Source organism: Pimephales promelas, chromosome 16 (genome assembly GCF_988280905.1).
Source record: "Pimephales promelas chromosome 16, fPimPro1.hap1.1, whole genome shotgun sequence".
In the NCBI taxonomy this organism is placed as follows: Eukaryota; Metazoa; Chordata; class Actinopteri; order Cypriniformes; family Leuciscidae; genus Pimephales; species Pimephales promelas.
Genome location: NC_142784.1, coordinates 3,537,919 through 3,565,305, shown reverse-complemented (window position 1 = coordinate 3,565,305; position 27,387 = coordinate 3,537,919). Strand labels below are relative to the sequence as shown.

Below are 27,387 nucleotides of genomic sequence, written 5' to 3'. Positions count from 1 at the left end.
GCTCCGCCCTGGACCCCCGAGGGTTCATCTGCTCCATCCTGGCCACGCCCTCAGCCTGCTCCACCCTGGCTACGCCCTCAGCCTGCTCCGCCACGTCCTCAGCCTGCTCCGCCCTGGCCGTGCCCTCAGCCTTCTCTGCCACGTCCTGCTCCGCCCTGGCCACGCCCTCAGCCTGCTCCACCACGTCCTGCTCCGCCCTGGCCACGCCCTCAGCCTGCTCCACCACGTCCTGCTCCGCCCTGGTCACGCCCTCAGCCTGCTCCGCCCTGGTCACGTCCACGTCCTGGTCTGCCCTGGAGGCTTCCTGTCCCTGTTTGGCCACGACCTGGCCAGCCTTCAGGGCGCCCATCCTCCCACCCCTTTTCTGCGGCATGAGGTCACGCCTACCGGGAGGGGGGAGTAATGTCACAGTCCTCGTCTGCACCATTCTGTCTTCGTCATCTGCACTACACTTCCCAGGATCCTCTTGTCTCCACACCTGAACTCACTCCCTCAATCATCCACTTGTTCATCGTCCTGATCATCTGGGTCTCCTGACGTCACCTTGTTAGGTTTGATTTGTGCATGTATTTAGTTTGCTTCTGTTCAGTCAGTCCTTGTCGGTTATTGTATGTTATGCTATCGTGTTTGGTGAGTGTACCCTCTGCCTGCCTGCCCGCCTGCCCGCCTGCCCGCCTGCATGCCTGCCTGTCTGATTGATTTTGAGTAAACCTTTGCATTGGAGCTTTTTGTGTCTGCCTGTCTTTATCTACACCATAACCGTGACAGTTATCAGTCATTAGCTATGTTTACATGGACACAATCAGATTGAAATCAATACGATTGATGAATCCGATCAAGGTGTTTACATGAATGATAAATAAAATGATCGGGTTGATGTGCGTGTTTATATGTCACAAGATTAAAATCGGAATTGATTTTTTTGACATGCGCAAACTGCACGAATATACGTCATTACGCTATTTCAACGTCATTGCATATGCACAGTCCTTTTAGTTTCGGTTTTCAATCCGATCAAGTGTTTACATGTTCTCTCGCTCGGATTACAAAAGGAGTAAACCACCCCTTTCAATCCGATCGAAATTCTAGTCGGATCAAGCTCAATCGGATCGATTAAGGTGTTTACATGAAGGTTTTTTAGTCCAATTGAGCCGTCAATCCGATTACAAGGGTCCATGTAAACGCAGCTATTTTTTTGTATATATATTAATAGCCAATTTTTTTGCACTTTGGAAAATTGTTTTGGTCCCAATGTACATTATTTTAAATAATGCCATACCTCAAATAGCTACAGTGTTTACATGATATTATTCCTACATCAAGGGGCAATGCAGAAGTCCTACAAATCTCTTAAGGCCAGTGAGATTGAAGACCTAATTTCAATGGTCCTTAAAGGGTTAGTTCACCCAAAAATGAAAATTCTGTCAGTATTTACTCGCCCTCATGTTGTTCCAAACTTCCATGTGTTTATTTGTTCTGCTGAACACAAAGGAAGATATTTGGAAGAATGTTTTAATCAAACAGATCAGAATTTTCATTTTTGGATGAACTAACCCTTTAAATTTGGCCCTCACCGACATTAAAATGGTAAGTAATCATGTCATTTTCTCCCAATGTGATTACCCATTCCAGTAGATGGCGGTAATGCACATAGCTTGCAAACTGCCAATAAAAATCACAGAAGAAGAAGATGCACGCGACAGAGCTGTCCGTTAAAGATGACGTGGATAGTATGTCCCAAAGTTTGCCTACTCTTTTTGCTGCACACTCAAAAGTATATACTTTTTCTTCACAAAAAGAGTAGGCTACATACTTTTAGGGCGTAGTATAAGTAGGCGAATTGGGGCGCAGAATGCATCTCCAAGCTGTCCCGCGGGAGGTTTAAATAGCGGAAGTGACGCAGCTGAGCTGGTTGGACGCAGCCGTTGGTTGTGTTGACATGGAGGCGATCAAACAAAAGTCTCTCGTCAGCCTGTGCTCCTGTTGTCCGCGGCGAGTAAAAGCCTTCCTTCAGTGAACTATGGGAATCTTTGTCAGAAAGCCCGTGTGTGAGAGAGAGAGGAGCTGATGATCTGAGAGAATGAGGAGGAAAGCGAGTGTTTTGAGGCTCAGTCCGAATGAGGAGGCGCAGCTGGTGCGCGAGGAGCTGGAGAGCCGGAGGAAACTGCGCCTGCAGCAGGTCTGGGCCATTTACACACACACACACACACACACACACACACACACACACACACACACACACACACACACACACACACACACACACACACACACACACACACACTAATCGGAGTCGGACACACACTTTAGTTACCTTACCGCTTTATATCGAGTGGCTTTGGCTTGAACACTAAAGTTGGAGCAGGGCTGTTCAAACGTTTAGATGCTTAACCTATAATTTATATGACCTTAAGTTACATTCTCCTGCGAGGAACCCCATCCTAAAGTTGAAAAGACAGCTAACTTATGTTATATATTTATAAAGACCCAAAATATACTGTGGACGAATTACTATAAATTTTTGTAGACTAATTTGTAAATGTATTTTAGCCTATAAATGCAAACCCCCCCCCCCCCCCCCCCCCCCCCACACTACCACCTCTCACACACACTTTTTTTTATTTAGGCCTACTGTGTGTATCGCTTATTTTAAAGTAATAAGTTAGTTCCCCTAAAAATGGAAATTCTGTCATGTAACTTTACTCAACCTCAAGTTGTTGAAGACACCCAAAATGTCAGAATGTCAGTAGTAACCAGACAGGTTATTTATATGAAATTTGCCTTTCTTTGTATTCATTTTTTACAGTTTTTCTCTAATCGTTTCCCTAGACCCCAATTTGATCATCCCAGTGAATATAATAAAGATATGCACATTAAGCCATTCTGCTTTCCAAGCTCCTCAGGCAATCTGTTTATGGGGAGCGATACCATCGAAACTTTAACCCCGGTTTTTTTTTTATGTAATAGCAGTAATAGTGGGATCGTTCCATACAATTCAAGTTAACATTTTTAGTTCTCGGACAATACACATCGTTTCAAAGCAGGTTTACAGAAAATCCTTGTTTCAGTGTTAGTTTGGGATGTCTCCAGCTGTCAGTCAGAGATGAGTGGCTGACGTCATACACCACACTGTCATAATTTAAACAAGGCCTTACTGGTTTCATAATCCTCACTGTCACCAGATAATGAATAAATGACACTACAACTTCTAAAAGTATGTCCAATTGTTTACAAATAGTAACAAAGGACAAAGATTATTGCGATTTTTATTATTTTTTTATTTTATTTATTTTTTTATTTTTTGAATGCGCGCAGCGCGATACAATGTTCCATTCATTCAAATGAAACAGGATGACTAATCGATTCTTGAGATTTAAGAATCGATATCGGTTTGTAAAAATGAGAATCGATTAAAATCGAGAAATCAATATTTATTACCCAGCCCTACTAAACAATATTATCATGACCTGTAGCTGTAAACGCGACTAGAGGGCATGAAGATATTCTAAACACTGCTTTGAAACGGTGTGTAGAGTGGCAGATTTCGGTAAGTGTGGCCATATGTGTATGTTGACCTCCTCTAGCGCTGCTGACGCGGTGTTTGTGTTGGGCAGGTGCGCGAGCAGGAGCGCTACATCGCGCGGCAGGTGCGGCGGCAGGTGGAGGAGCGCAGACAGCAGCAGCTCCAGATGCTCTCGGACTCACTCCAGCTCGAGTGGCAGCAGCAGCGCGCGCTCAAACTGCAGGCCTTGTCCACGCTCTACCAGCACAGCCTGAAGACCGTCGGGGACGCCCACCGCAGCGCGCACGACAACGTGAGTGAGCACTTCAGCCAGGCCTGGGCAGTCTATAATGCAAAATTCACTTTTATATTAGTTTAATGTGTTGTGTGAAGGAGCCTGATCTGGAGGCGTTGGCTGAGAAGAGTGTGGAGAGGCAGGAGCGAGCGGAAGAGAGACATCGGGAAGCTCTGCGAGAGCTCAGCGCCCGCCGACACGAGGAGGAGCAGCAGCGCTGCAGGTCCGTGCGCAAACAAACGCCCTAAAACACGATCTGTGCCACTAGTGGCTTCAAATGGAAAACTGTTGTGTCCATATGTCACGATCATGTGATGTGATTGTGACGACAGGCTCATCGAGGCTCGGAGGAAGGCTCTGGTGGAGGAGAAGAAGCGCGCCGTGAGAGTGGCCAGTCTGCCGCCGCCGCCGCCAAACCCAGTGGAGGTACAGAGCCGGTCAGTGTCGGGTGTTTGAGAGCTGTTAGCACACATGATGTCTTTACTGTGATGTGTTTCCTGTCTCAGAGCATCGGGAAGCCCACGCCACGGCCACTCAGGACAGCCGCAGAGCTCTTCTCGGTCACACACTGTCACATGCCTTCCTCCGCTGTGGACAGAGAGACACACACCGAGCAGCAGGTACATGCCTCTATCATCTTTGACTATAATATAATGTGCTTATGTATTTGCTCTGAAATTTTTACTTTTCCCTAAATCTCTATCAGAGAAATCACCTTTTCGATCAAACTGCTACAGTTTTCTAGCCAAATAGATTCAAAGTGTTTTAATGCAAGAACTAAACTACAGTAGACTTGTGAATTATAACTTAGCCATGTTTTCCAGTGTTGTATTCATGTAAAGATGTTGTATTCATTTATGTGTAGCAATACATGATCATAAACGCTGGCAATATTCACTTGCATTTTCTAAAAAAACTTTAAAATCAGCCGTACATGTGAGCTACAGGGTTGTTAATCGATGGTATTTCCTCCAAGCCGTCAGCATGCATTATTTCAACTTGGTTACCCATGATGCTGTGCAGAAAACTTCTCCAATCAGAGTCGAAACGAGTAATATTTAAAATTCTTTGCCCACTCCCACAAGTCCATTTGTGCACTCAAAATATTTGAATACATAAATACATTTTAAGTCTCTTACAAAATATGTACATCTCTCATCAACATTTTTAAACGAGTCGTGTCCCATTTCTTCCTAGTGGGTTTAGTCATGACTTATACGGGTGTGTTCACACTTGGCATGTTTGGTTCTGCCATTCGAACCCTGGAGACACCAAACAAGAGGCCCGAGATTGCTGAAAAGATTTGGGTCTCGCTCCTAGTGGTGCACGATATATCGGCCGATTTGGTAAATTTTTTACACATCGGTATCGTTCCGATGTCAAAATAGGGCCGATGTGAACAGGCCGATGATCATCCCTGTGTAATTGACGTGCGTGTAGATGTGAATGTGGGGGCGGGGATGTTTGTTTTTGCACAAGCGTATTAAAAGCGCAAGTGCGTTTAAACATCAAGCGCACAAAGACTGGAACTGGTGAGCTGTTTTCTGCCAGCCTTCCTAATGCGTATTTTTGTCCCGCCAAAGCCATATTTGACCGGTAAGTGATGTAGATGAGTGACTGCTGCGCTTGTTTAACTGAGGGAACAAGAGAGAGTCAAAGCACCTCCCTCGCGCATGTTTATGAATTAAGTTGACCGAATATCTTTGAGAATACACGATGGTAAAAGGTCGGAAGACCGAAGTTTTTTTTTCTTCTGAACTACTGGTTGTGAATTGTGCTAAAATAACGTTGCCTTATCTTCTCTAAAAAGCTTTCCACACATTTAGATCAGATGACATAACCACACTGTCAATAAACCAAAAAAATCTACCTGGCGATGAAATGTTTTCTGTGTCGACTGTCGAGACCATAGACCGTAAAAATAGGTCGAGACAAATCTCGTGCGACGTTCTAAACTGCCTGGATAATCACACAACGTGTGCCGTGGTCCGTTAAAGACGCATCCGATTCGCGAACTAATGACTCCTTTGAACCGATTCACTTTAATGAATGGTTAAAACAACTGATCTGTCCAACACTGAGCTCAAGAGACATAAATCGGAAACACTTTACAATAAGGTTCCATTTATTAAAGCGTACATTTGTTAACATTCTATTAATATTAGTTTTTATGCGGATTTACTCCATGACAAAACTACCCCAGTCATTCTAGAATGATTCATTCTTTCCAAATAGAGCTAGGCCTATTCAAGTAATCTGGTGAAATTGTTTTGATATCACAATATATATCGCAGAAAAACAAAATATCACAATGTCATTTTTTACCAATATCGTGCAGCCCTAATCCTCGCTATGTGTTATCTATACAGGGATATCGACATCGGTAAATATCGGTATCGACCATAACAGCAACGTTAATATCGGTATCGGCCACAAATTTTCACATCGGTGCATCACTACTCGCTCCTCTTCCAAACGAATCTAAATGAATGCTCCAACAAACCCGTTTTTCTCTATAGTAGCGATGTTGCCCATCACAGTTCGGCACAGGCGTAAGAATCGCAGTGGATCTTAATTTGTGTGGAAGGAGTCAAAGCTCCATGCCTGTTTTGACTCCTTTACACGTTTAATAAGCTCTTCACGAGCTCTCAACTGGTCAAACACCATCATTTGTAGCTACGCACAAACGAGCACATTTAGCCCAGAATGCAGCATTGTTTCAGATGTTCGGCTTTGAACTTATCCCTTTGCCTTTACACCGTGTCGTAACCAGACGCCATGCGATAAGATTCCAGCGACAAATGTGTCTGTCCACACTAGACGCAACGCGACTGCGGGATGTGTAAAAATCAATCAAAACCCACAGCCAATCAGAACAGGGTGTGGGCGGAGTCTCGCGGCACCAGAGTAATCCTGACGGCACCGGCAAGAAAATGGACAAGTAGCTACATAATCAAATTCACTAATGTTACACCATTTAAACATTGTTAAAAATGCATAGGCTACGATCTTTGTCAAAGAATACAAATAATTTAGTTCACAGTTTGAACGTTCTTGTTTCCGTTTGTTTAATTTCAAGATCTGAGGTGGATTATCCGTTATTGCTTTCACATCTACAAAGCTGGAGCACTAAATGATATTCAAAGTCACATTACATGCTTTTAACATTAAAGCACATAATCAGTGGCTGAGATTATCATTGCCACATTTTGTGTTTGTTCCAGTTGCAGAAAAAATGCAGGGCATTAATTAGGGATGTCCCGATCCGATACTCAGGATCGGTATCGGCTCCGATCCAGCCATTTTTGCGGGATCGGGTATCGATCAGACGAGGCCGATCCAAATCCGATATTGTGTGTTTACTATTATGTTATTGTTAAGCCCCACAAAAGGCACAACAACATTCTAAAGTACCATAACGTTTTCGTGCACTTTATTATAAGTGTTCTGAAGCCATTATGTGAGAGAGAAATTAATATTTAAGTCATTCAATTCAAGATCACATAAACTTTTCCCTCTCGCGGCTGTCAGTCATTCTCCATTCAGCACTCAAACAGCGCGTCGCGTTCGGTTACAGTCAATGATGAAACTATCTTCAAGATGATTCAATGTTAATACTATTTTTCTTTATCTGTAGATTAGGGTCTATGTTTTCGCATAAAACAACATTATCTTGCTGTACTTTATTCCTGTAACTATCGTGTTACTTCCTACCAGGTGTCGGACGCTGTCAGTTAGATCACCTCACCAGAGTCACTATTGTTCTTCACGCGCATAGTAACTGAAATTTAAAACTGTTTAAAGAAAAGGCTCAATAAACTATTGTATAGATAGATACTGTTTAATACACTGTCCATCAATATGTATTTCCTTTGTGCTTTTAACTTTTCAAAGCGGACTCGACGCGTAGCATGCATAGTGTGCATACTCGGCTGCGTGCTGCTGTAACTCCACGTGGTTTCAAGCGCCTCATTCTGCGCTCGGAATGCGCATAAGCGCTTTGTGCCGCACTGTGTTGGAGTCATTCATTTCATAATGCAGTGACGCAATTAAAGCTTATTAACATTAATAATTATTAATGTTGCTGCCTCATTAAATAGCTGTGCTATACATTTAATGTCTCAATTTTTTAGTATATAAAAAATATATAAAATAATTACTTGGCTATATATAAAATAATTATCTTTTTCATTTTTGTTTTATTGTTTTTCATGAATGTATTTTACAACAATACAAAGAGCAATATGTATTATTCACTAATCTAGTTTATAACAGCATTTGTTGTCATAGATTATGATCATATATTTTGGGGATTTGTTGTTTATCTTTATAATGAAGCGGTCTGTATTAAGTAGATTGTGTTTAACACACACAAGAGTGATGATCAGTTTAACACACAGTTATAGAACAAAACTGTACTGCTATTTAAAATGTAGAACACTGCTGTTTAAATTGTTTTAACTTTAAACCTGTTGGTAGCTAGCTAGCTTTAAGTACTGAAGTACCTGCATTTTCTTTTATATATACTGTATATATATAGTGTTTGAATAAAGGGTGGGTTGTGAACTATATACTGGAGGTATATTTTAAGGGGCTAATTGAGAAAATTGCTATATTTTTTATTAGTTTAAAAATAAAATAAAAATATCGGATTAATATCGGTATCGGCAAAAGCCAAAACTGTGGCATCGGTATCGGAAGTGAAAAAGTGGTATCGGGACATCCCTAGCATTAATTGAATACATTGTGCACATTTCCTCCCGGACAACTTTTCAGGCCTCAAACCTTTTCTTGCTTTAAGCCCTGAAAATGGAAACCGTTTCTAAAAATAGCCTCGTCGCAGTCGTGGCTGCTTAGGACAAAAGCTCTGATTAACGTGGAAAAGTCCCTTTTATCACGCGCCGTGTGTAGTTAGGACAGGGCGTTAGGTTCTGTATCTTTAGACTCGGTGTTAAAATGCCCATATGAATGCTAAGTGGACCAGGACTAAATATGGGGTTTCTACCAAATGAACAATGCAAATCGAATTACAAGAGTGAACACACCCTATCTCAGACGTTAACAGAGACGTTTTTCGAAATCCCCATGGGAGAAATGAGTGGAAAAATACTCCAGAACCAACACTGCTAATGATGTGCGGTCAATAATGCTCTATGTTCCCTCATGCCTAAACAAGTACCAGTGGGCTCCTCTTGCGTGGTAAAAGGGTTTTGACTGGTGTGTGCTGTGGTGTTTCCTGCTCAGCCCAGCGCTCGACAGGCCGCGGCTCTGGAGCTCCAGCGGCTGGAGGATCTGCGGAGAGAGGCCGCTCGTGAGCGACAGGAGCAGCTGGAGAAGGCTCGTCTCAGGGGGACACACGCGCTCCGCAGAGAGCAGCACACACAGGTACAGCCGCTACACCACACGCCACGTGTGTGTGAGAACACCATAGTCCCCAATCTTACAGCATTTTCGCTTTTTAAGGCCTGAAAATGTCTTAAAATCTAAAATTTCCGATAAGGAGGTCTTAAATTTCACGTACGGACCTTAAATTTTTTGTCCGACTCGTCATCCGTTTTTTTGTTTTGTTAACAGACTGCGTTTATGGCCGTTAATACTTGGTTGCCAGATTTAAGTAATTAAATCCCCAGTCAGTGCTTTTCTGTTAAAGGAACACTCCGACTTTTTGGGACTTTAGCCTATTCACCTTACCCCCCAGAGTTAGATAAGTCCATACATACCTTTTTCATCTCCGTGCGTGCTATAAGTCTGTTTGACGCACCCACCGCTAGCCTAGCTTAGCACAAAGACTGGATGTGAATGGTTGCAGCTTTCATACTAATCCAAATGAGTGGCAAAATAACGCAAACGTTTTCCTATTTACATGTTGTGATTTGTATAGTCACAGAATGTACAAATAACAAAGTCAAATGAGACACAGATATCTTTTAAACGTATAAAACCTGGGAACTATTCTCTGAAGGCGAAGCACTGCTACTTTGAGGGAGTGATAACCGCATCACCGGAGACACGCCGTGGTGAGGAGAGTTCGCTCAGTGTTTGGGTAACAGAGTCAGCAATTTATAAATAGTAAAAGCGTAGTTTACAGTCATGGGTTCTCGCTCTATTGTAAATAGCTGCGACAGTAAACAGGGGAGGTAATACCATGTTTCACAGAATTCCAACTAAAAACGCTGACTGGATGAAGAAATGGCTAACTTACTCTGGATATTTATCCAAACACACCTAAATAGATTATCAAGGGACATTATGTTTGCTCGGTACATTTCAATGAGGACGACTATTTTGAAAAAATGGAATTTGCCACACGGACCATAATGTGCTGAAGGATACGGCTATCCCATCGATAGCACAGGACAAGTGGATCACCTGCGGCTGAGGTAAGTGTTTTTAGATGACCTACTGTAACAGTGCCTTTAGCCAGAGCTAATGTAACGTTAGTGACACTATTATATGATTAGGGTATGAATATGTTTTTATCTTGATGCGGTGCGGACGCGCTTGGAAAAAAAACGAGCGCGTTCACCGCGTTGAACTTGCACCCTGCGCGCGGCGCGCCTAGTAGCCTAAATTTGAAATAACCATGGAAATAACGAACTTGAGCGTGCAAAAGGGTACGATAGGCTGTGAGTTCATTGTGCAAAAACAATTTGTGCTATTACTTTCCCCTTATTCTATCCTATAGTAATGCAATACTGTATATTATATACTGTTGAATACATTTGGTTGAGCTAATAAATTGCATTTAAAATATATTGATCCTGTAATAATAATTATTTATTCATGTGATATTTATAAATCTGGGTGCGTTTTTGGTTGGAAATCAATGAAACATGGTACTGTATTACCTGGTCTCCCCTGTTTATTGTCACAGCTCATACAATAAAGCAAACACCCATGATAAACTTTGCTTTTCTATCTAACGTTAGTAATTGCTGACTCTTTACTCCAACACTGAGCGAAGAGAACTCTCTGCTCCTCGTCACGGTGCGTCTCAGGTGATTGTTATCACTCTGCCCAAGTAGCAGTGCTTCGCCTGCAGAAAATATAGTATTTATACGGTCAAAAGATGTCTGTGTCTCATATGGCCTTGATATTTGTACATTCTGTGACTATACAAACCACAACATGTAAATAGGAAAACGTTTGCGTTATTTTGTCACTCATTTGGATTAGTATGAAAGCTGCAACCATTCACATCCAGTCTTTGTGCTAAGCTAGGCTAGCGGTGGGTGCGTCAAACAGACTTCTAGCACGCACGGAGATGAAAAAGGTATGTATGGACTTATCTAACTCTGGGGGGTAAGGTGAATAGGCTAAAGTCCCAAAAATTTGGAGTGTTCCTTTAAAAGAACACATCTACCCGGTCTTGTCGGTAGTATCTGGCAACCATGCTCGCGCGTGCTTTACTACATTGCTGTAGAAGCTCGGGTGATCTGAAAACACAGACAAGTAGCTGGAGTTCAGTGATCTTCATTTGAGATTATCTACTTAAATTAATTAGTGTCATTCAGTTGGTCTTTATTCTGTCACGAGCTGTTTGTGCGACTAAATCTGAGATCAATACAGGCTGATATCCAGCAGTGTTTTCAATGTTGATTGTTGATCATATTATTGCTGTTTTGCAACAAAAGCCACTGCAGAACTGCAGCAAACAGTGGTGATCATAAATACATACATAAATCCGTTCATAAATACAGCCACTTGCTTTGTTACCATGTTTGTTACTGATGAATGAATGACTCGATGACTGATGACTCGCTCATAAAGACAGTGACTTACCGTCACCTACTGGCGATTTTAATTGAATGTTTAAAAGTATCACCTCATTTTTACCATCATTGGATATTTATTGAACATTGTTTTATTTTAAAGCATTATTTATTTTACGAAAGTATTTATAAAGGTAAAAAAATGAACTGGATAAAATCGATTAAAAGGGGCAGATATTGTCCCTAAATGGAAAAGCTGTGACTGCAGTCTGAGTGCAAGAGGGGTTACGGCACTGTAAAAAAATTGGAGAAGCACTGAACTGAGGAACAGGGATCTGTAGAATTGCACAAGTGCTCCTGCTAAAGAGTGCATTCTCAATACAGCCTGTTTCCTTCATTCAAATGTCTCATAAGCTTAATTGAATTGGCCTAAAGTTAAAAATTATAATGTCATTTTTTCTTCTTCTAAAAACTACATATAAAATAGCTACCAAAATTAATGTCGGTAACTGAAGTTTGACTAAAAGTTGACAAAGAAATGCAATAAAACTAGATTAAAACTATGAAAGACAAAATTACTGACTAAAATGTGACTAAGACCAATAAGAATTTTCATCTGAAGACTAAAACAAAAATGGCTGCCAAAATTATTAAATTGTCGCGTCGTGCTGATTATTTTCCTTTTTTTTTTTGTCGTGGTAAAGTCTTAAATTAGCCTTTTAGAGGACTTAAAAAGCTCTTAAAAGTCATTAAATTTGCTGTTAAAAAATGTGCAGAGACCCTGTTTAATTTCCCTTGGTTTTGTTTTGTGATTATTATTTTAATACCTTTCTATATAAAGCAGTTTGAATGGCGGTAGTGTATGAACTCTGCTCTGTGTGTGTGTGCAGGACCGTGTGCGGCTGCTGTCCGAGCTGGAGCGACTGCAGACGGCTGATCTGCTGCGCCGCAGACAGGCGGTCCACAGTGTGCCGGCGCAGATCTTCCAGCCTCTCTACAGACACGAGGAGCTCCGGGACGAGCAGCAGCGGGAGCTGGAGATCGCCTTTCAGGACGTGTACACGCAGGAGCGCAGTATGTGCTTTCACTCCACTGCCAATTACAGTCTGATGAGCTCTAGTTAAAGGACTGTCCTGAGGTGCAGATCCTGACCCACTTCAGTGGAGTTTGTGCTCCAGACATGAACCATCACTCAAACCGTGGGCATTCTTGCTCTGGATGTGGTCATGCATACTAGCGCTGTCAAAATGGCTGAAAAATGCACGTTTTTTTTTTGCCACCAATTGCTCTACTGGATAAGCTAACAAACAAACTACTTCAGTTACATCATAGACATATACACTAGACCTCACCTTGGATACGGCAGTTCATTAGAACGAATGCGTCAATAGAGCCGCCATCTTGAAACAGGGGAGCCCCTCCACTTTAATGCATTAGCGTCAATGTAGTAGACACCGGTCTAACGCAAATAAAATCACCATAAATCATCATGAATGCGATTTTTCTTGTTTTTTTGGTTTGTTCCAACGGTCAGACATGTATTTATCATTGATTCCAGAAAGAAAATTTTTTTTTTAATTTTTTTTTTTTTTAAAACATTCTTCCTAGTTCAGATTTAATCCGTGAACATCATACGCTGCACAAAAGTCCGCCACTATCAATGAATTCGAAGTAAAGGCAGAGATGGCAGCGTTACCTAGCTATTTCCTATGACAAGACCCCTGTTCCAAGATGGCGGCGGTTTTGACGCATGCTTAGAACCCCCAGGTGAGGTCTAGTGTATATGTCTATGCAGTTACATCATGTCTCGCACGGTTTTTGCTCTTTTATTTTATAAATCTGATATTCGAAATTCAAATTTTAATTTCACAGCCTAATGCATATTAAGATCTCTTCTGCATATTGACATATCATTTGGTGTTCTCCAGAGGTCAAAGGTGACGTGGTGCTGCAGCTCGTACCCGAGCCTCTTCCTCCGCTGTCTGCAGCCATTCATGACGAGGAGCTGGACGTGACCCTTGACCCTGAATGTACACCTGAAGGGGAGGAAACGCCTTCTGAAACAGCCAGTGGGCAGCCAATCAGAGAGCAGCATGGCAGGTCTGCAGCGACGGCAGATCCTGGTAGACACGCTCTGAGGAGACTGCTGGACCGCATCAGGAGCCAGAGAGACCGCCAGCGGGCCGCGACACTGACGTCACATGATGGAGATGATGATGTGGGAGTCTCGAGTGTTGAAACGGGATCTTTGAGCAGCCAGGAGAACGCACCAGAGGCCAGTTTAGAAGAACAGACGCCCAGCCTAGCGCACACTGACGACGGTAACTCATCCGCATCGTTCGCCTCTTGCACACGTCTTGTTTTTAAGGATGCACTAATTACTTCACAATGTGAAAACCCAATAAAGTATTTACTATTAAATTGCTTACTGGTTTAATGGGGCGAACATTGTGAATGAAACTTTCTTGAACTTTATTTGCTTGCGTTCACACCAGCAGGAAAAATGGTCCAATGAATGGTTTGGTTTGTAATGCGTTCTGACCCGAAAGCCTCAATGTGAATGCGTGTATCGTTACACCCCTAATGAGTAGCGTCAGTGTCACTCTGGCTCGTGTCTGCTGCTGATTGGTGCTGTGCTGTCGCCACTCAGGGCCTGACGTGAGCGATGAAGCCGTAGTTGCAGGGACGCTGCTGCCGCCAGAGGAGCGAGGCCAGCCGGAGCCGGCGTCCGCCGAGAGCCAGAGGAGAGCAGCCCACGTGAGTTCACTCATCAGTCTCCCTGTGCTTTACACGGGCTGTTCCCGTACGCCACAGATCCGTCAGGCGCCGGTCCAGCGGCTGAGCTGTGATGTGAAACTACTGGTACCTGAATGCTTGTGGAACACACACGCTTCATGAGGGTCTCTACACTTGAACTGAGCTCAGTCGCCACTCTTATGGTTTTTCAAATATTCCCTTTCTTGTAGTGTGTAAGAGCTGTTTGTGAATGTCGTGATCTTTGAAACTATGCATACCTTTTACAAACAGCCTATGGCCTTCAATGGCTGCCTGCGAACGACTTCTGCCCTACAAAAAGCAGCCTGTTAAACATTGAAATAAATATCAGTAAGTCATAGTAAAGTCAAATATTATATTAGAATTATATATGTGAATCTCAAAAAAATCCTTTGAGAGGGATTTTTAAATTTTACCGTTGTAAAGGATCCGAATATTACTATTAAAAGTGAACGAAAGGCAGAAACTATGGTTTATAATTTTCTTTCGAAAAAGGCTTAGATGTGAGTGAAGATTTGGGAAAGGGAAAAGTTTCCATGTTCAGTCAGTGGAATAACTAATGGAATATTATTAAACTTTAAAAATCAGAAAACAAAGGCAACAAATGACTTAAAGGATTAGTTCACTTTTGAAAACTTTTGCTGATAATTTACTCACCCCCATGTCATCCAAGATGTCCATGTCTTTCTTTCCTCAGTCGAAAAGAAATTAAGGTTTTTGATGAAAACATTCGAAACATGCGAAACGATCGGTTATTTCAAAACTTATTCCAAAAATGTAACTTTTCTAAGGACAAATGCTAGCCTTGTAATATATTGTGAGGCGCGTTTGCAACGTCACGTAATACGTAATTACGTTCAAAAGGTCACGGGCGACGTAGCCAGAACTACAGAGTCAGAGTGTTTACAAGTTGAACGCATAGGTTGAACGTGAAAACTAACTCAAACGCCGTTTACAAAACAGGAATTAAAAGGTAAAACAACGATGTCGGACGATTTTGATTCTGTACTTCCGGCTACGTCGCCCGTGACCTTTTGAACGTAATTACGTATTACGTGGCGTTGCAAACGCGCCTCACAATATATTACAAGGCTAGCATTTGTCCTTAGAAAAGTTACATTTTTGGAATAAGCTTTGAAATAACCGATCGTTTCGCATGATAAGACCCTTATTAATCGTCTGGTGTCGTTTAAAGACATTTGAAGCTGCATCTGAAACTGTTATTAACTGTCGTTTGAACCTTGAACCATCCGGTTCCCATTGAAGTCCATTATATGGAGAAAAATCCTGGAATGTTTTCATCAAAAACCTTAATTTCTTTTCGACTGAAGAAAGAAAGACATGGACATCTTGGATGACATGGGGGTGAGTAAATTATCAGCAAAAGTTTTTTCAAAAGTGAACTAGTCCTTTAAAAGAATGGCTCATGTTTCTCATTTTGGACCCATTCAAATGTTTCAATGGTTGCGCTGGAACATTTAATTGCTTGCCTATTATTTTGTATACAAAGTTTTGTGCTTCACTCTTAATATTCACATATAAAACGGCATTCATTCACATGCAAAAAGTTTTCCCGTACCACCACCATTAACTGAAGTCAGAACTTGGCAACTTGAGTCCAAAACAACAATAATCTTTAAAATGGCATATGGGCACTATAGGACGTTTTCTTTCACTAAATGAAGACTCCAGAGCATCTAGACAACTATTACGTTTTCTCTTCAGTATAAACGCAACACTGAGGTCCTCGGCCTTTATGAACCGCAGTTGGTATATTCTGTTAGTGGAACTGTAAGATGTTGCTGTGTCCAGGAGGCGGCGCTGTTGAGGCGGCAGGAGGAGCAGCTGGCGGTGCTGGAGGAGCTGGAGCAGAAGCGGCGTGAGCTGGAGCAGCGCCTGAGAGAGACACAGAGGAGCCACACACTGCAGGATGATGAAGCTCAGAGCCGTCCTGGGCTCCCGGAGAGCGCAGCGCCTCTAGAGGTGCGTCTGTACACTGAAACGCCTCCTCAACCACACGGTTCACACCATAACTCCACACACTGCACTGAAAAAAAAAAATGCACCGATTACAATTTTCTAGGCCGATTTTCATTGAGTTTGACCTGCCGATACCGATTTTAGCCGAATACAATTTTATTTCTCTAACCACTTTTTTATTTTCAATAAAACATATATATACATTTATAAACACCATATACTTTTACTCAAACTAAATAATATGTTTAAATGGGTACATTTTGTTTTCTGACATGGCCTACTCCAGTTTTTATTCAAATTTTGTGCATTTTGGTCACTTTTTAATCCTTTTAATCCCGAGTGCCGGTCAAAATGCACTCGGGCACCACATGATTAATATCACGCAACATCAGTATCAAATGTACACACGGAACGCACATGTAGGAAAAAAAAGGATTAACATGATTTGACCAGGGTTTGATTTGATTTTCATATATGTCTTAAGCCTTGTTTGTTTTCAATACATTTTATTAATAAAGGCATAAAACCAGTTTATTTATAGTGCACTGATAATAGTTTCATATAATTAGTTCATTAATTAAAATGACTTAAAATGCATATATGATAACAATGAGGTAATAATTAAAGTTTCAAATAGTGTCAATCTAGTAATTTGATTTCTTAATTTTGACACTTTATTTGAAACCATTATTATTGCCTCATGTTATAGAAAAAAACTGTTAAAATGCATAGCTTAATATACTTAAGTTGATTGTCTATATTAGGCAGTGTATTGCAGAGGCACCAACAGCCTGATGTTACACTACAGCAGATCAAATCCTGGTTTAATATTGGACAAACGATATTTGATTAATGTTCACCTAATCTTTAATATTTGGCCACCTTTATGATAGAAATACTACAGCCATTGTAATTTCTTGAACAAGACCATGTGCACATCAAAACATGCAAACTCAGGGCGAGGGTTTAGACTTATTTTGAAATGCTGATGAACAATTTTGCATATTGAGAGACAACATGTTAATGTGTTCTGGGTTTATAAATGATTTGCGTTAAAAGTCTGATATGCAAAGCATTATTTATGCTGTAGTATGTTTTCAAAATTGTTTTAATATATTGTGTGGCCTTAGAAAACGGTGTAAAAATGCGGTTCATGGATTCTTGTCTGTGGAATGAGCCACTGGTTACTCGACACTAGTAAACCGAAATCGAGGATTTTGGAAAAATCTTGTACTCAAATTTAATCAAGGAATCGTGACCAAACAAGTTGCGACGCATTATACAAGCACCAACAAACACGGGATATAATGTGACATTTCTCTCTGACACATAAAAGTTGTGTGTGTGTGTGTGTTTGCAGGATGAGCTGCACACGCAGAGACTCCATCAGTACCAGCAGAGACTCCTGCAGCAGAACAGGTCAGACCGGCTCCACATCAGCAGCAAATGTGTTCGTGATGCAGCAGATGTGTGACGCTGTGCCTGCGCTCTTCCCACAGGCTTCATCAGAAGAGCGTGGAGGAGGCGAGGCGACGCCTGCAGGAGTATCAACACACACTGAAGCTGCGAGCGTCACTCCAGCAGGCGTCGGTGAGCTCAGAGACCCTCAGTGACGGCACACGCTCGGCTCTTCCAGGAGGAGAACCGGCTGGTCCTCTTCCAGCACTTCCACAGGTCAGTGCTCGACCACAGGCACTCCCACTGTCCAACAACAACAAATGTAAAGCACATTTAACACAATACAAATCGACCCAAAGTGCTGTGTATAGTGCATAGCTGGAAAAAACAACAATTACAAGTTTCCAAAAGCTAAAGAATTAAAATGTGTTTAAAGAGTTGATTTAAAGGGCACCTATTATGCCCCTTTTTACAAGATGTAATATTGGTCTCAGGTGTCCCTAGAATGTATTTGTGAAGTTTCAGCTCAAAATACCCCACAGTTAATTTATTATAACCATTTGAAAATGTCATTTTGGGACCTGATTAAAAATGAGCTGTTATGGGGGTATACGACCTTAAATGCAAATGAGCTGCATATCCCCGCCCTGCCTTTGGATGAGGGCGTAACTTGATACCTATGGCAGTCGGTACTGAGAGAGTGTGAGAAACCGCTGTTTTGAATGTCATTCAGCGTACGTTTGAATCGGAATATATAAATAGTACGAAGAGACTCCGAATAAACACATGAGAATGGACCAGTACGTCTCGGTATGGTTATTTGATACATTTATGTAATTATAGAGTTGTAATCGCGTCTTTTTGCAAGTATGGATGTGCAACACACACAGACACACACAAACACTAATGCTAGCGCATTTTTTTGAAACTACATACACATTCTGTGATAAAGTTTGCTACGTACGTACAAGCGAAATTACATTTATGCGAGGGAGCTGTGGCGTCATGTTTACTTGTCATACCGGTGCTTCTGTGGCAATGTGAGGAGATGGCTAACTTACAGAACAAATATATGCAGTTTTTAATACAATATCTTTAAATATATATAAACGTGTTGTAGATCTAAAAAACTTCTTTTGCTTTCCCCATGAAAAGAGACACCAGTGATTTTGCCAAGAGATCTCTCGAATTTATTTATAATATTTATAAGACATAGGAGGAAGAGAAACAGAGGTCTTCATTCTGCATCGTTACCATCTCTTCCTGCTTTTCGGACAAAAGGGTCTCAGTTTAAATACTACTGACCAAGAAAAAACTGCATCACCATAGTAACACATACCTATGACCACAAGAACATGTGGTTCCCTTTAACTATGGAATGTATATCCATCCCTGATGGAAACTATACACTACATAAACTTTCTGTCTCACTCCAACATACATTCTCTCATACAGTTTAACTTATCCCAAAGTCTCCTAAAGTCTCTCTCTCTCCCACATCTTCAAAACATTATGATCACAAATGCAAAGATTACAAATAATAATGTGTATACATGTAATAAAACAGATACATATTATGAATATTAATACAAAATAATAATAGTACTAAAAACAACATTAAATGATGAGATTGTGAATCTTCAGTCCCTCCTCTGGAACTACGGCCGTCAGTTCCACACCATCATCTCCAGGTGGCCAACCTATTGAAGTGATAGTGCTGAGGAGAAATAGTAGACCAAGACATAGACATAGAAGACAAAAGAATTGAAACAGAAAAGAAAAGAAATAACAAACAAAAACCCAACCCATGTTATGTCCCCGTATGCTATGTGTCATTTAACATCTATGTATAAGCATTTAAAATGAACCCCAATCATCTAAGAAAAGAAAAACTAAAAAAGTCTTCTGCCCGTGCCTGGACTCATTAATTAATTAACTCGTTAATTAATTAACTCCCCCAGTTCCGAGCCAAAATAAGAAATTAAAATAAACGTTGATGTTAAAAGGGTCCTATCCCTTGGGGTTGTAAATCAGTAAGCGGGTGTTCATTGTTTGTGAGGTTGTGTTTTGTAAGTAGTGTAGTGTAAAATCTCCTATCTCACACCGTATTTTCCATTCTCGGTTTTATCAATGTCTTTTATCAAGAATAACTTCTAACCATCTCTAATTAATGTCAATGAACTTGATTCCTGAAATGGAAACAGAAAAACAATTAATCATCACTTTTCCCAGTATTTAAAAAATAATAATTCTTAGATTTGCTCAATCTTAAACCATAGGCCATCACCATTTTGTTATTCACTAAGCAAGGTTTAACTTGTGACCAATGATACCATCTATCTGTTCCTACACCCTTCCCTTTACAACATGCTTGACTATAACAAAACTGCCTAACTCAGGAATGTGTGGAATATCAGTAGTGGTGTGTTTTCATCCCATTGCTGTTGAATTCACTTTCTATTATTGTCTTTGGTAATTTTGTCCAGCATTGTGAAATAACATCTTAATTTCTCTTGAAACAAAGTAGAGTCTCCTCCTGTTTCTGCAGGTGGCATAACATCAGGAAGTAGAACCATTGCTCTTCCAGTAATCAGTTACACATAATTCCTTCAATGAGCTGACGAACTTGTGCTTCTGTCCACGTCCTCCCTTGAGAGGTTTCATCATGGTTTTTCACAATGACTTGTTTAAAAGATGGACCTTGACTTTCTCCTCCACCACCTTTAGCCCAACAGTCTTTTCTTAAGTGTCCATGCTTTCCACAGTTGCTGCAAATCTTCAACCACCTCTCTATGTCCATGTTATATTGAACTGTCGCCACTCCTCTTTGGTTTGGCTTGTTTCCTTCTTCCAGGTTTGACCTCATAGCCATCTCTAGACGGCCAGCCCATTGCATAATTTGGTCATATGTTTCGCCTGGATTGACTCCAAGTGATAAGGCTTGTTGGTATTTAGAGCTAAAGCCATCCACAAGTGTGTCAGTGAATTGTACATCATCTCTGTCAGGTTGTTTCTTTGCACAGAGAGCCCATCTCTCATAAGCGTTCCACTTACGCAGAGCATATTCATCTGGAGATTCATCATCCTTTTGCTTAATCAATGTCACTGAAGTGAATGGAATTTTACCACTTCCCAAAATTTCTTGGATTTATTTTCGAAATTCGTCTAATGTTTGCCAAAGACCCAGGTGTCTTTCCTGGCCATCAACCCCAAAGTCTACCCATTGGGCTGATGTTATCACTGCTGGCAAGCGTTCCCATCGGTCTCTTGGGATTTTAGCTTTCACAATGGTGTGAATGTCTTTTAGTGTCATTTGATTTGCTTCAACCAGAGAGTCTAATTCTCGCCAAAACTCTGTGTTTGGATCTTGTCTCTTCAGAGGAGGCAAGGCTGAGAGAATGGCTTGTCGTTCTCCCGGAGTAAATGGTCTTTCTTCGGTCATCATCTCAGGTTGTGACTCTTCCCTTTTAATCACAGGTGAAGAAAATTCAGGACCAATCTTGTCAACTGTGGTCATGTTGTCATCCCTTGTCTCGTCACTCCAGTCAGATCCATAATTATGAGCCGGTGTACATCTCATCATGTCTCTGCTTGGCTGGGCTGATTTAGATCTCGTTATTATTGGAGCTGCTTGTGCAGATGCAATAAACATTTTGTCAACTGGACCTCCGTTTGATCTTGAAGCTTGAGGCTGCGTCAGAGGTTTAGATGAACTTGTATATTGTTCAGGCAAAGGTGGATAAATTGGTTTGTAAGGTGGAGGCGTTACTGTTGTCGCAGATTTCACTGGTGCTTGTGAATATTTCCTTTCAGCTTCAGTTATTATATTTGTCCAATCTGGATCAAATAGATCACCACTGGTTGTGTTTTCCTTCTCTGGACATGTGATGATTTACTATGTATGTATGTGCGTCTATGTTCAGAAACTGCAGCCTATGTGATGCGTCTGTGTGTGTGCTCAGAGCTGCAGGCTGTCTGTATATGTATGTGTGTGTGCTCAGAGCTGCAGGCTGTGTGTGTGTATAGGTATGTGTGTGTGGGGCTCCCTGCCTCTCTCCCTCACCAACTGGATGTGTGTGTGTGAAGGTACAGGCAATTCTGAAGGGAGGGGCTGCTTCGCTCTCTTTCTCCCTCACTCACAAAACAAAAGAAAAATTTAAAGAAAAGTTAACTCTAATGCTTTTCAGTATTTTAGTTTTCTTTTTAAAACTCAAAACAGTTCCTTTTTTTTCTTTCTTCTCAAATACTTTGGATTTTATCTCAGATTAATTTCTTTGGTATTTATTTTTTCTTAAAGTTAACTCGGATCAGTCTCCTCAAATATTTGAACAGCTTTACGGTCAGGTTCAGAATGCCCACGATCCTAGCTAGTTACAAGGGCGCCTTTTATACTTGTATAACTCTAGCGTGTTACAATGTTTTAGGGATTACTCTGCCATCATTTTTAACAGTCCCGCCACATTTAACCGCTTTGGTCAATCAAGTATCACTTGTGTTACAACTTTCCTCGTCTCCTACTGAGAACGAATCTTCGGTGTGCTGGATGTTTTAGGGATTACTCTGCCTTCTTTAAACAGTCCCGCCACTATCCAACCACGTCGCAGTTATAACCAAGCAAATTTTACTAGCTTAACCGTTTTACAGCTAATTCCAAATTTCTGACTAGATGGTCTTTTTTCTAAAAAAGATCCACCTCTATCCCAGCATTTCAAATATTATTTGAGGTTTACTTTTCAGAGAACTTAAATAAGCCAAATTCAATTCAAATGACTTAATTTTTATTCATTTTTGGTATTTATATTTTACTATGTCTTATATTCATTGGCAAAACAACTGGTACCTAAAATCAAACAGTTCTTTTCAGCAGTTTCAGTCACTGTCTCTAATCATCAGGCAGACTTAGAACTTTTTATGAAGCAAAAAGTCTTACCTGCAATGATTGAGACGAATGCCTGGACATGCATCCTGTTCCCGTGACGCCAAATTGTAGATCTAAAAAACTTCTTTTGCTTTCCCCATGAAAAGAGACACCAGTGATTTTGCCAAGAGATCTCTCGAATTTATTTATAATATTTATAAGACATAGGAGGAAGAGAAACAGAGGTCTTCATTCTGCATCGTTACCATCTCTTCCTGCTTTTCGGACAAAAGGGTCTCAGTTTAAATACTACTGACCAAGAAAAAACTGCATCACCATAGTAACACATACCTATGACCACAAGAACATGTGGTTCCCTTTAACTATGGAATGTATATCCATCCCTGATGGAAACTATACACTACATAAACTTTCTGTCTCACTCCAACATACATTCTCTCATACAGTTTAACTTATCCCAAAGTCTCCTAAAGTCTCTCTCTCTCCCACATCTTCAAAACATTATGATCACAAATGCAAAGATTACAAATAATAATGTGTATACATGTAATAAAACAGATACATATTATGAATATTAATACAAAATAATAATAGTACTAAAAACAACATTAAATGATGAGATTGTGAATCTTCAGTGTGGTTGCACACTATACAAACAATGTTTAAATTATATACACAGACATCCTACGACGACAACAACTTTAGACGCATAATTTGTTGTTGAATTGGTTGACAGACTGAAATGACTATTTGCTCAAAAATCATAAAACACACTTACTGTTACTGGATGTGACGGTGGATCGTAAACAGTAGATGACGATCCACAGTTGAGGATGAACTTTTAAGCCACAACAACAGGATTAACCCACGACAGAACGTTTACGTTTCCAAGAGATATTACCGGCTGTCGTTGAAACAATGGAGGATGATGTGTACAGATCACCGAGGGCGGGGTCTAGGCCACAACCACACTGTCAATCAAACCCCTTTCTCACTTTCTACGTCACAAAGAGCTGAATCTCAGAACAGCTCGTTCTGAGGCAGTGCATATGATTTATTGAGATTGTAAAAAAAACCACTGGGTGGATTTTTATCATTCAAGGATGGTTTTGCTCATACACTGCCAACACACATTTATGTTCAAACACCATGTAAAAGTGAATTTTCCATAATAGGTGCCCTTTAAAAATGTCCCATGAAGCCCTAGTGGTCAATGATATCAAATGCCATGCTCAGGTCCAACAAAACCAGCACAACACAAGAGCCTAAATCCAGAGCGAGCAAGACGTCGTTTGTAACCCTCAATAGAGCTGGCCCAGTGCTGTGCAATGATCTAAAGCCAGATTCACACATGTCTAAATTAGTAAAAGAATTCAAATAAAACTGGAGCTGTGAGAACTACTTTCTTTAAAAGCTTAGAGATAAAGGGGAGTTTAGAGATCGGTTGAGAGTTACTGCACATTTCTGGATCAAGTTAAGTGTTTTTTTTGTTTTGTTTTTTTTAACATGGTTTGGACAATTTGAACGACTCCTTTGGCTAAAGTTCGGTAAATTAGCGGTTATCATATGACTAATGGTAGAAAAAACATCCTTAAAAAGATGAGCCGGTATAATATATAACTTGGAACCTAAACCCTTCATATATCCCTTTTCCACCAAAGCATTTTGAGAGCCAGTGCCTGCGCACGAACCAGTTCTTTGTGTTTCGACAGCCAAAGAACCGGTTCTCGGCCAGGAAAACTGTTTTCAAGACGGGTACATAACCAATCAGAAAAGATTACATATCAAAGGAAAAGATTAAAAGACTTGCATATTTCAATTGTTTTTAAGCCTTCTTGGTACACGAGTTAGAGATAATCCCAAAGTAATGTTGTTCTTGCAAGCGTTTCTAGCTAAGACGTATGGCGACGTACACAATGACAACGACGTCGTTCCCTGGGCGCTCTAGTCAGTGGAAAAACAAACAGGTTCTGAAAGGGTTCGCAAGTTGAACCAACTTTGAACCAGCACCAGTTCCGAACCAGTTCTTTTTTGGTGGAAAAGGGGTAATAGTTGAGATTATGTCAGCTAGCAGAGTTGGAGAGACAACTCATAGGACAGGGCAGTTGCAAGTGACATGGTTCAGAGGGAACAATGGAGTTTCTAATATCATACTTTTTTTTTTTAATTAAATGTTTTTAAAAATCTTCATAAACCTCAAAAAGAGGCCTTAGATAAAATATTCGTAGTCGGGTTTAGATGAATCAATCGTATACAACAGGACTTTCAGTCGCTTCACGTTGTCAGACATGCCGTCAAAAATGAAATTTAAATCAGATTGAAAATGTGACATTGATTTTATACAACAGTTCAATAAACAGATCAAATGAACTCTCTTACATTTTTAGACGCAATACCTGTTTTTGTTCTTTTTCAGCAGTGAAAATAGTTCCAATCAAAGATAGAGCAGAACCATAATGCATCTCACACGAAAAGTTGACCATGGTTCAGCGTTTTGTTCAAATCGGTCAAAGATTCAATGACCCATTGATAAACAACTCTTGAATGAATCAGTTGTTTAACGAATCGATTGAAGGAATGACTCACTGACTCGCTCATTTAATGTTATGTTTAAAATATTTTAAACAATCTCATAACATTTATTTAATGCAGTTGTAATTTTTCAGTGTAAATGGTTTAATTGGATCATCCTATGGTAACAGCCCAATATTGCCTTATTAATCTAATTTAATTTGAGTAATATTGATTTGTTTCCGGTTTCCACTGCAGGCTCTGCTCCGCCCACCCGAACCTGTCGGCTCCGAGCCATCGCTGGACGCCCGTACTCCTCTTCCTGCTCCCGCTGTGGTCCTGGAGCTCCTGCGCAGCCGGCCTCATCCCGCTGACGTCATCACTGGTGTCGAGAGCGGGGTGGAGGAGACGAGGCGGCACATGAGGCGACAGCGAGACGCCCTGCAGGCGCTGATCACAGCTGACACACAGGTGAACCTCACCTGACCCGCGGCTCGCTGTCCTGTACTAGATCTCAGAGGGGTTACAGCCGGAACGATTTCTTGTGTGGTTACTCGTTTGCTTTTACCAAGCACAAAGAGTTCACAAGTAAATACATTTGAAATGATAAAGAAAACTGCTCTTAAAGGAGAACTCCGGCGAACAATGAACCTTTGGTCTAATAAAACATCGGTACCTAGTCAACCGTTCACTGAGATTTGTTTTCATGATAATTGAATGTAAAGTGTTTTATCTCTAAAAACTGTTTAGCGTATAATGCTAGTACTGGGGGCATTGACTAAGTAAAAAGAAATCGCTAGTTTATACCACTAACAAGGCTCAAAATCGCCCCACACTAACATAGTAACATAATGAGGCTCCATACATGCAAAACGAAGCATTGAGAACTTTGTAAGTGTCCAGACCGTTTAATAAGAAGATACTTTATGAAGACAGTTCACTTCGCGTTTACAGACAGGAGCCATCTTAAAAAATAGTCTCGATAAGTCAAACCACGAACGTCGTGCTGAGTGATCTGAACTGTATGAAGTTCAGCGAACTTCTGAACTGTATGAACGGCGTTCGGGGATCGACTTATCGAGACTATTTTTTTAAGATGGCTCCTGTCTGTATACGTGAAGTGAACTGTCTTCGTAAAGTATCTTCTTATTAAAGTAAACCTCTGCTCCTCTGGTAGGCTTCAGTGTCCAGCTCTAGTGGCGCTCAGGCGGATCACATGACTCTGAACACGTTGTTGAAGACCATTGAAGAGGCTAACGGCCACACCAGACCCCCGACAGCACCCATCCAGCGGGACGGAGACACGCCGGCCCTCGCTAACGGTAAACACAGGCCTCACTGGGCGGCGCAAAATAATGCGTTTTATTCGTGCATCAACAGAAAACGGCTCAGTCTAAAAGATTGATTCTTGTTCTAATTGTAATATGGGTTCATTTACGATTAAATATCAATCTAAATTCAGGAAATTAATATTGCTCACACCCTCGCACGCTAATGGTGCTGTGTGTCTTGTAGACGGTGTGTGTGAGCCGGCCCGTGTGAGAGTGAAGCCCCCGGTGTCTCGAGCTCCCGCTCGTCTGGCGTTCCTCGGGCAGATGCAGCAGCACGAGCTCAGCGCCATACAGGAAGTGGACTCGCCCCTCAACATCAGCCTGGACACAGGTACGCCAGCAGCTGACGCTCCAGCAGGTGTCGCGCATCATATCCTGTCTGATCTGTGCTGTGATTGGCTCCTGCAGAGCTGCGGTCGTCCTCTGCTGATGTGAGAGCGTCCAGCAGTGCGTCTCTGCCCGCGCTCGCCTCTGCCGGCAGCCACAGCCTGAGCGAAAGGTCACAGGTCACGGGCAGGACCAGCCGCATGTCCTGGAGAGACATGCTCCTGCAGGACTCCACTTTCTCGCCAGGTACATGTACATCGGGGTCGGTCTCACGCGGTCTCTGTGTGGATATGACCGTTTCTAACCCGTAGTTAGACGTTACTACTAGTTGCTAATTCATTGGCTATCGAAGTTCTCATTTATTAAACAACATGGATATAATACATATAAATCAGGGCTGTCAAATCGTAATCAGTGCATATCACACATTGATAATACTGGTTAACCCCTTAGCTGTCACCCCCCTTTTTGAGAATGGGGGTTAAAATGCACTATTCAAACTTAAATGGTTGTAATTTAAGAATGCTTTGGAATATACCCAAGTTTGGTCTTGTTTTAAAGAAAACACTCAGCAGAATATTGCTGAAGTGAAAACACTTCAAAAAATGAAAGTATGAAAAAGTTATGGAAGTTTAAATTTACAGTAAATTAAATATACTGTACTATATATTTTTTAT

General features: G+C 41.2%; 1 protein-coding gene across 2 annotated transcripts in view; it reads left to right on the top strand.

Annotated features, from left to right (window-relative positions):
* The first annotated feature begins 1,798 nt into the window (after positions 1-1,798).
* The window catches only part of cep295 (centrosomal protein 295), a 48,585-nt gene continuing 22,996 nt past the window's right edge, over positions 1,799-27,387 (top strand). For both annotated transcript variants that reach the window (XM_039674746.2, XM_039674747.2), the window contains exons 1-16: positions 1,799-2,179; positions 3,615-3,815; positions 3,896-4,020; positions 4,130-4,223; positions 4,304-4,417; positions 9,042-9,182; positions 12,400-12,583; positions 13,438-13,830; positions 14,160-14,266; positions 16,097-16,267; positions 17,625-17,683; positions 17,764-17,938; positions 25,311-25,523; positions 26,230-26,374; positions 26,568-26,714; positions 26,792-26,956. In XM_039674746.2, the coding sequence (XP_039530680.2) occupies positions 2,081-2,179; positions 3,615-3,815; positions 3,896-4,020; positions 4,130-4,223; positions 4,304-4,417; positions 9,042-9,182; positions 12,400-12,583; positions 13,438-13,830; positions 14,160-14,266; positions 16,097-16,267; positions 17,625-17,683; positions 17,764-17,938; positions 25,311-25,523; positions 26,230-26,374; positions 26,568-26,714; positions 26,792-26,956 (2,533 nt within the window). In that variant the 5' untranslated portion in view covers positions 1,799-2,080. The remainder of the gene's footprint in view (positions 2,180-3,614; positions 3,816-3,895; positions 4,021-4,129; positions 4,224-4,303; positions 4,418-9,041; positions 9,183-12,399; positions 12,584-13,437; positions 13,831-14,159; positions 14,267-16,096; positions 16,268-17,624; positions 17,684-17,763; positions 17,939-25,310; positions 25,524-26,229; positions 26,375-26,567; positions 26,715-26,791; positions 26,957-27,387) is intronic.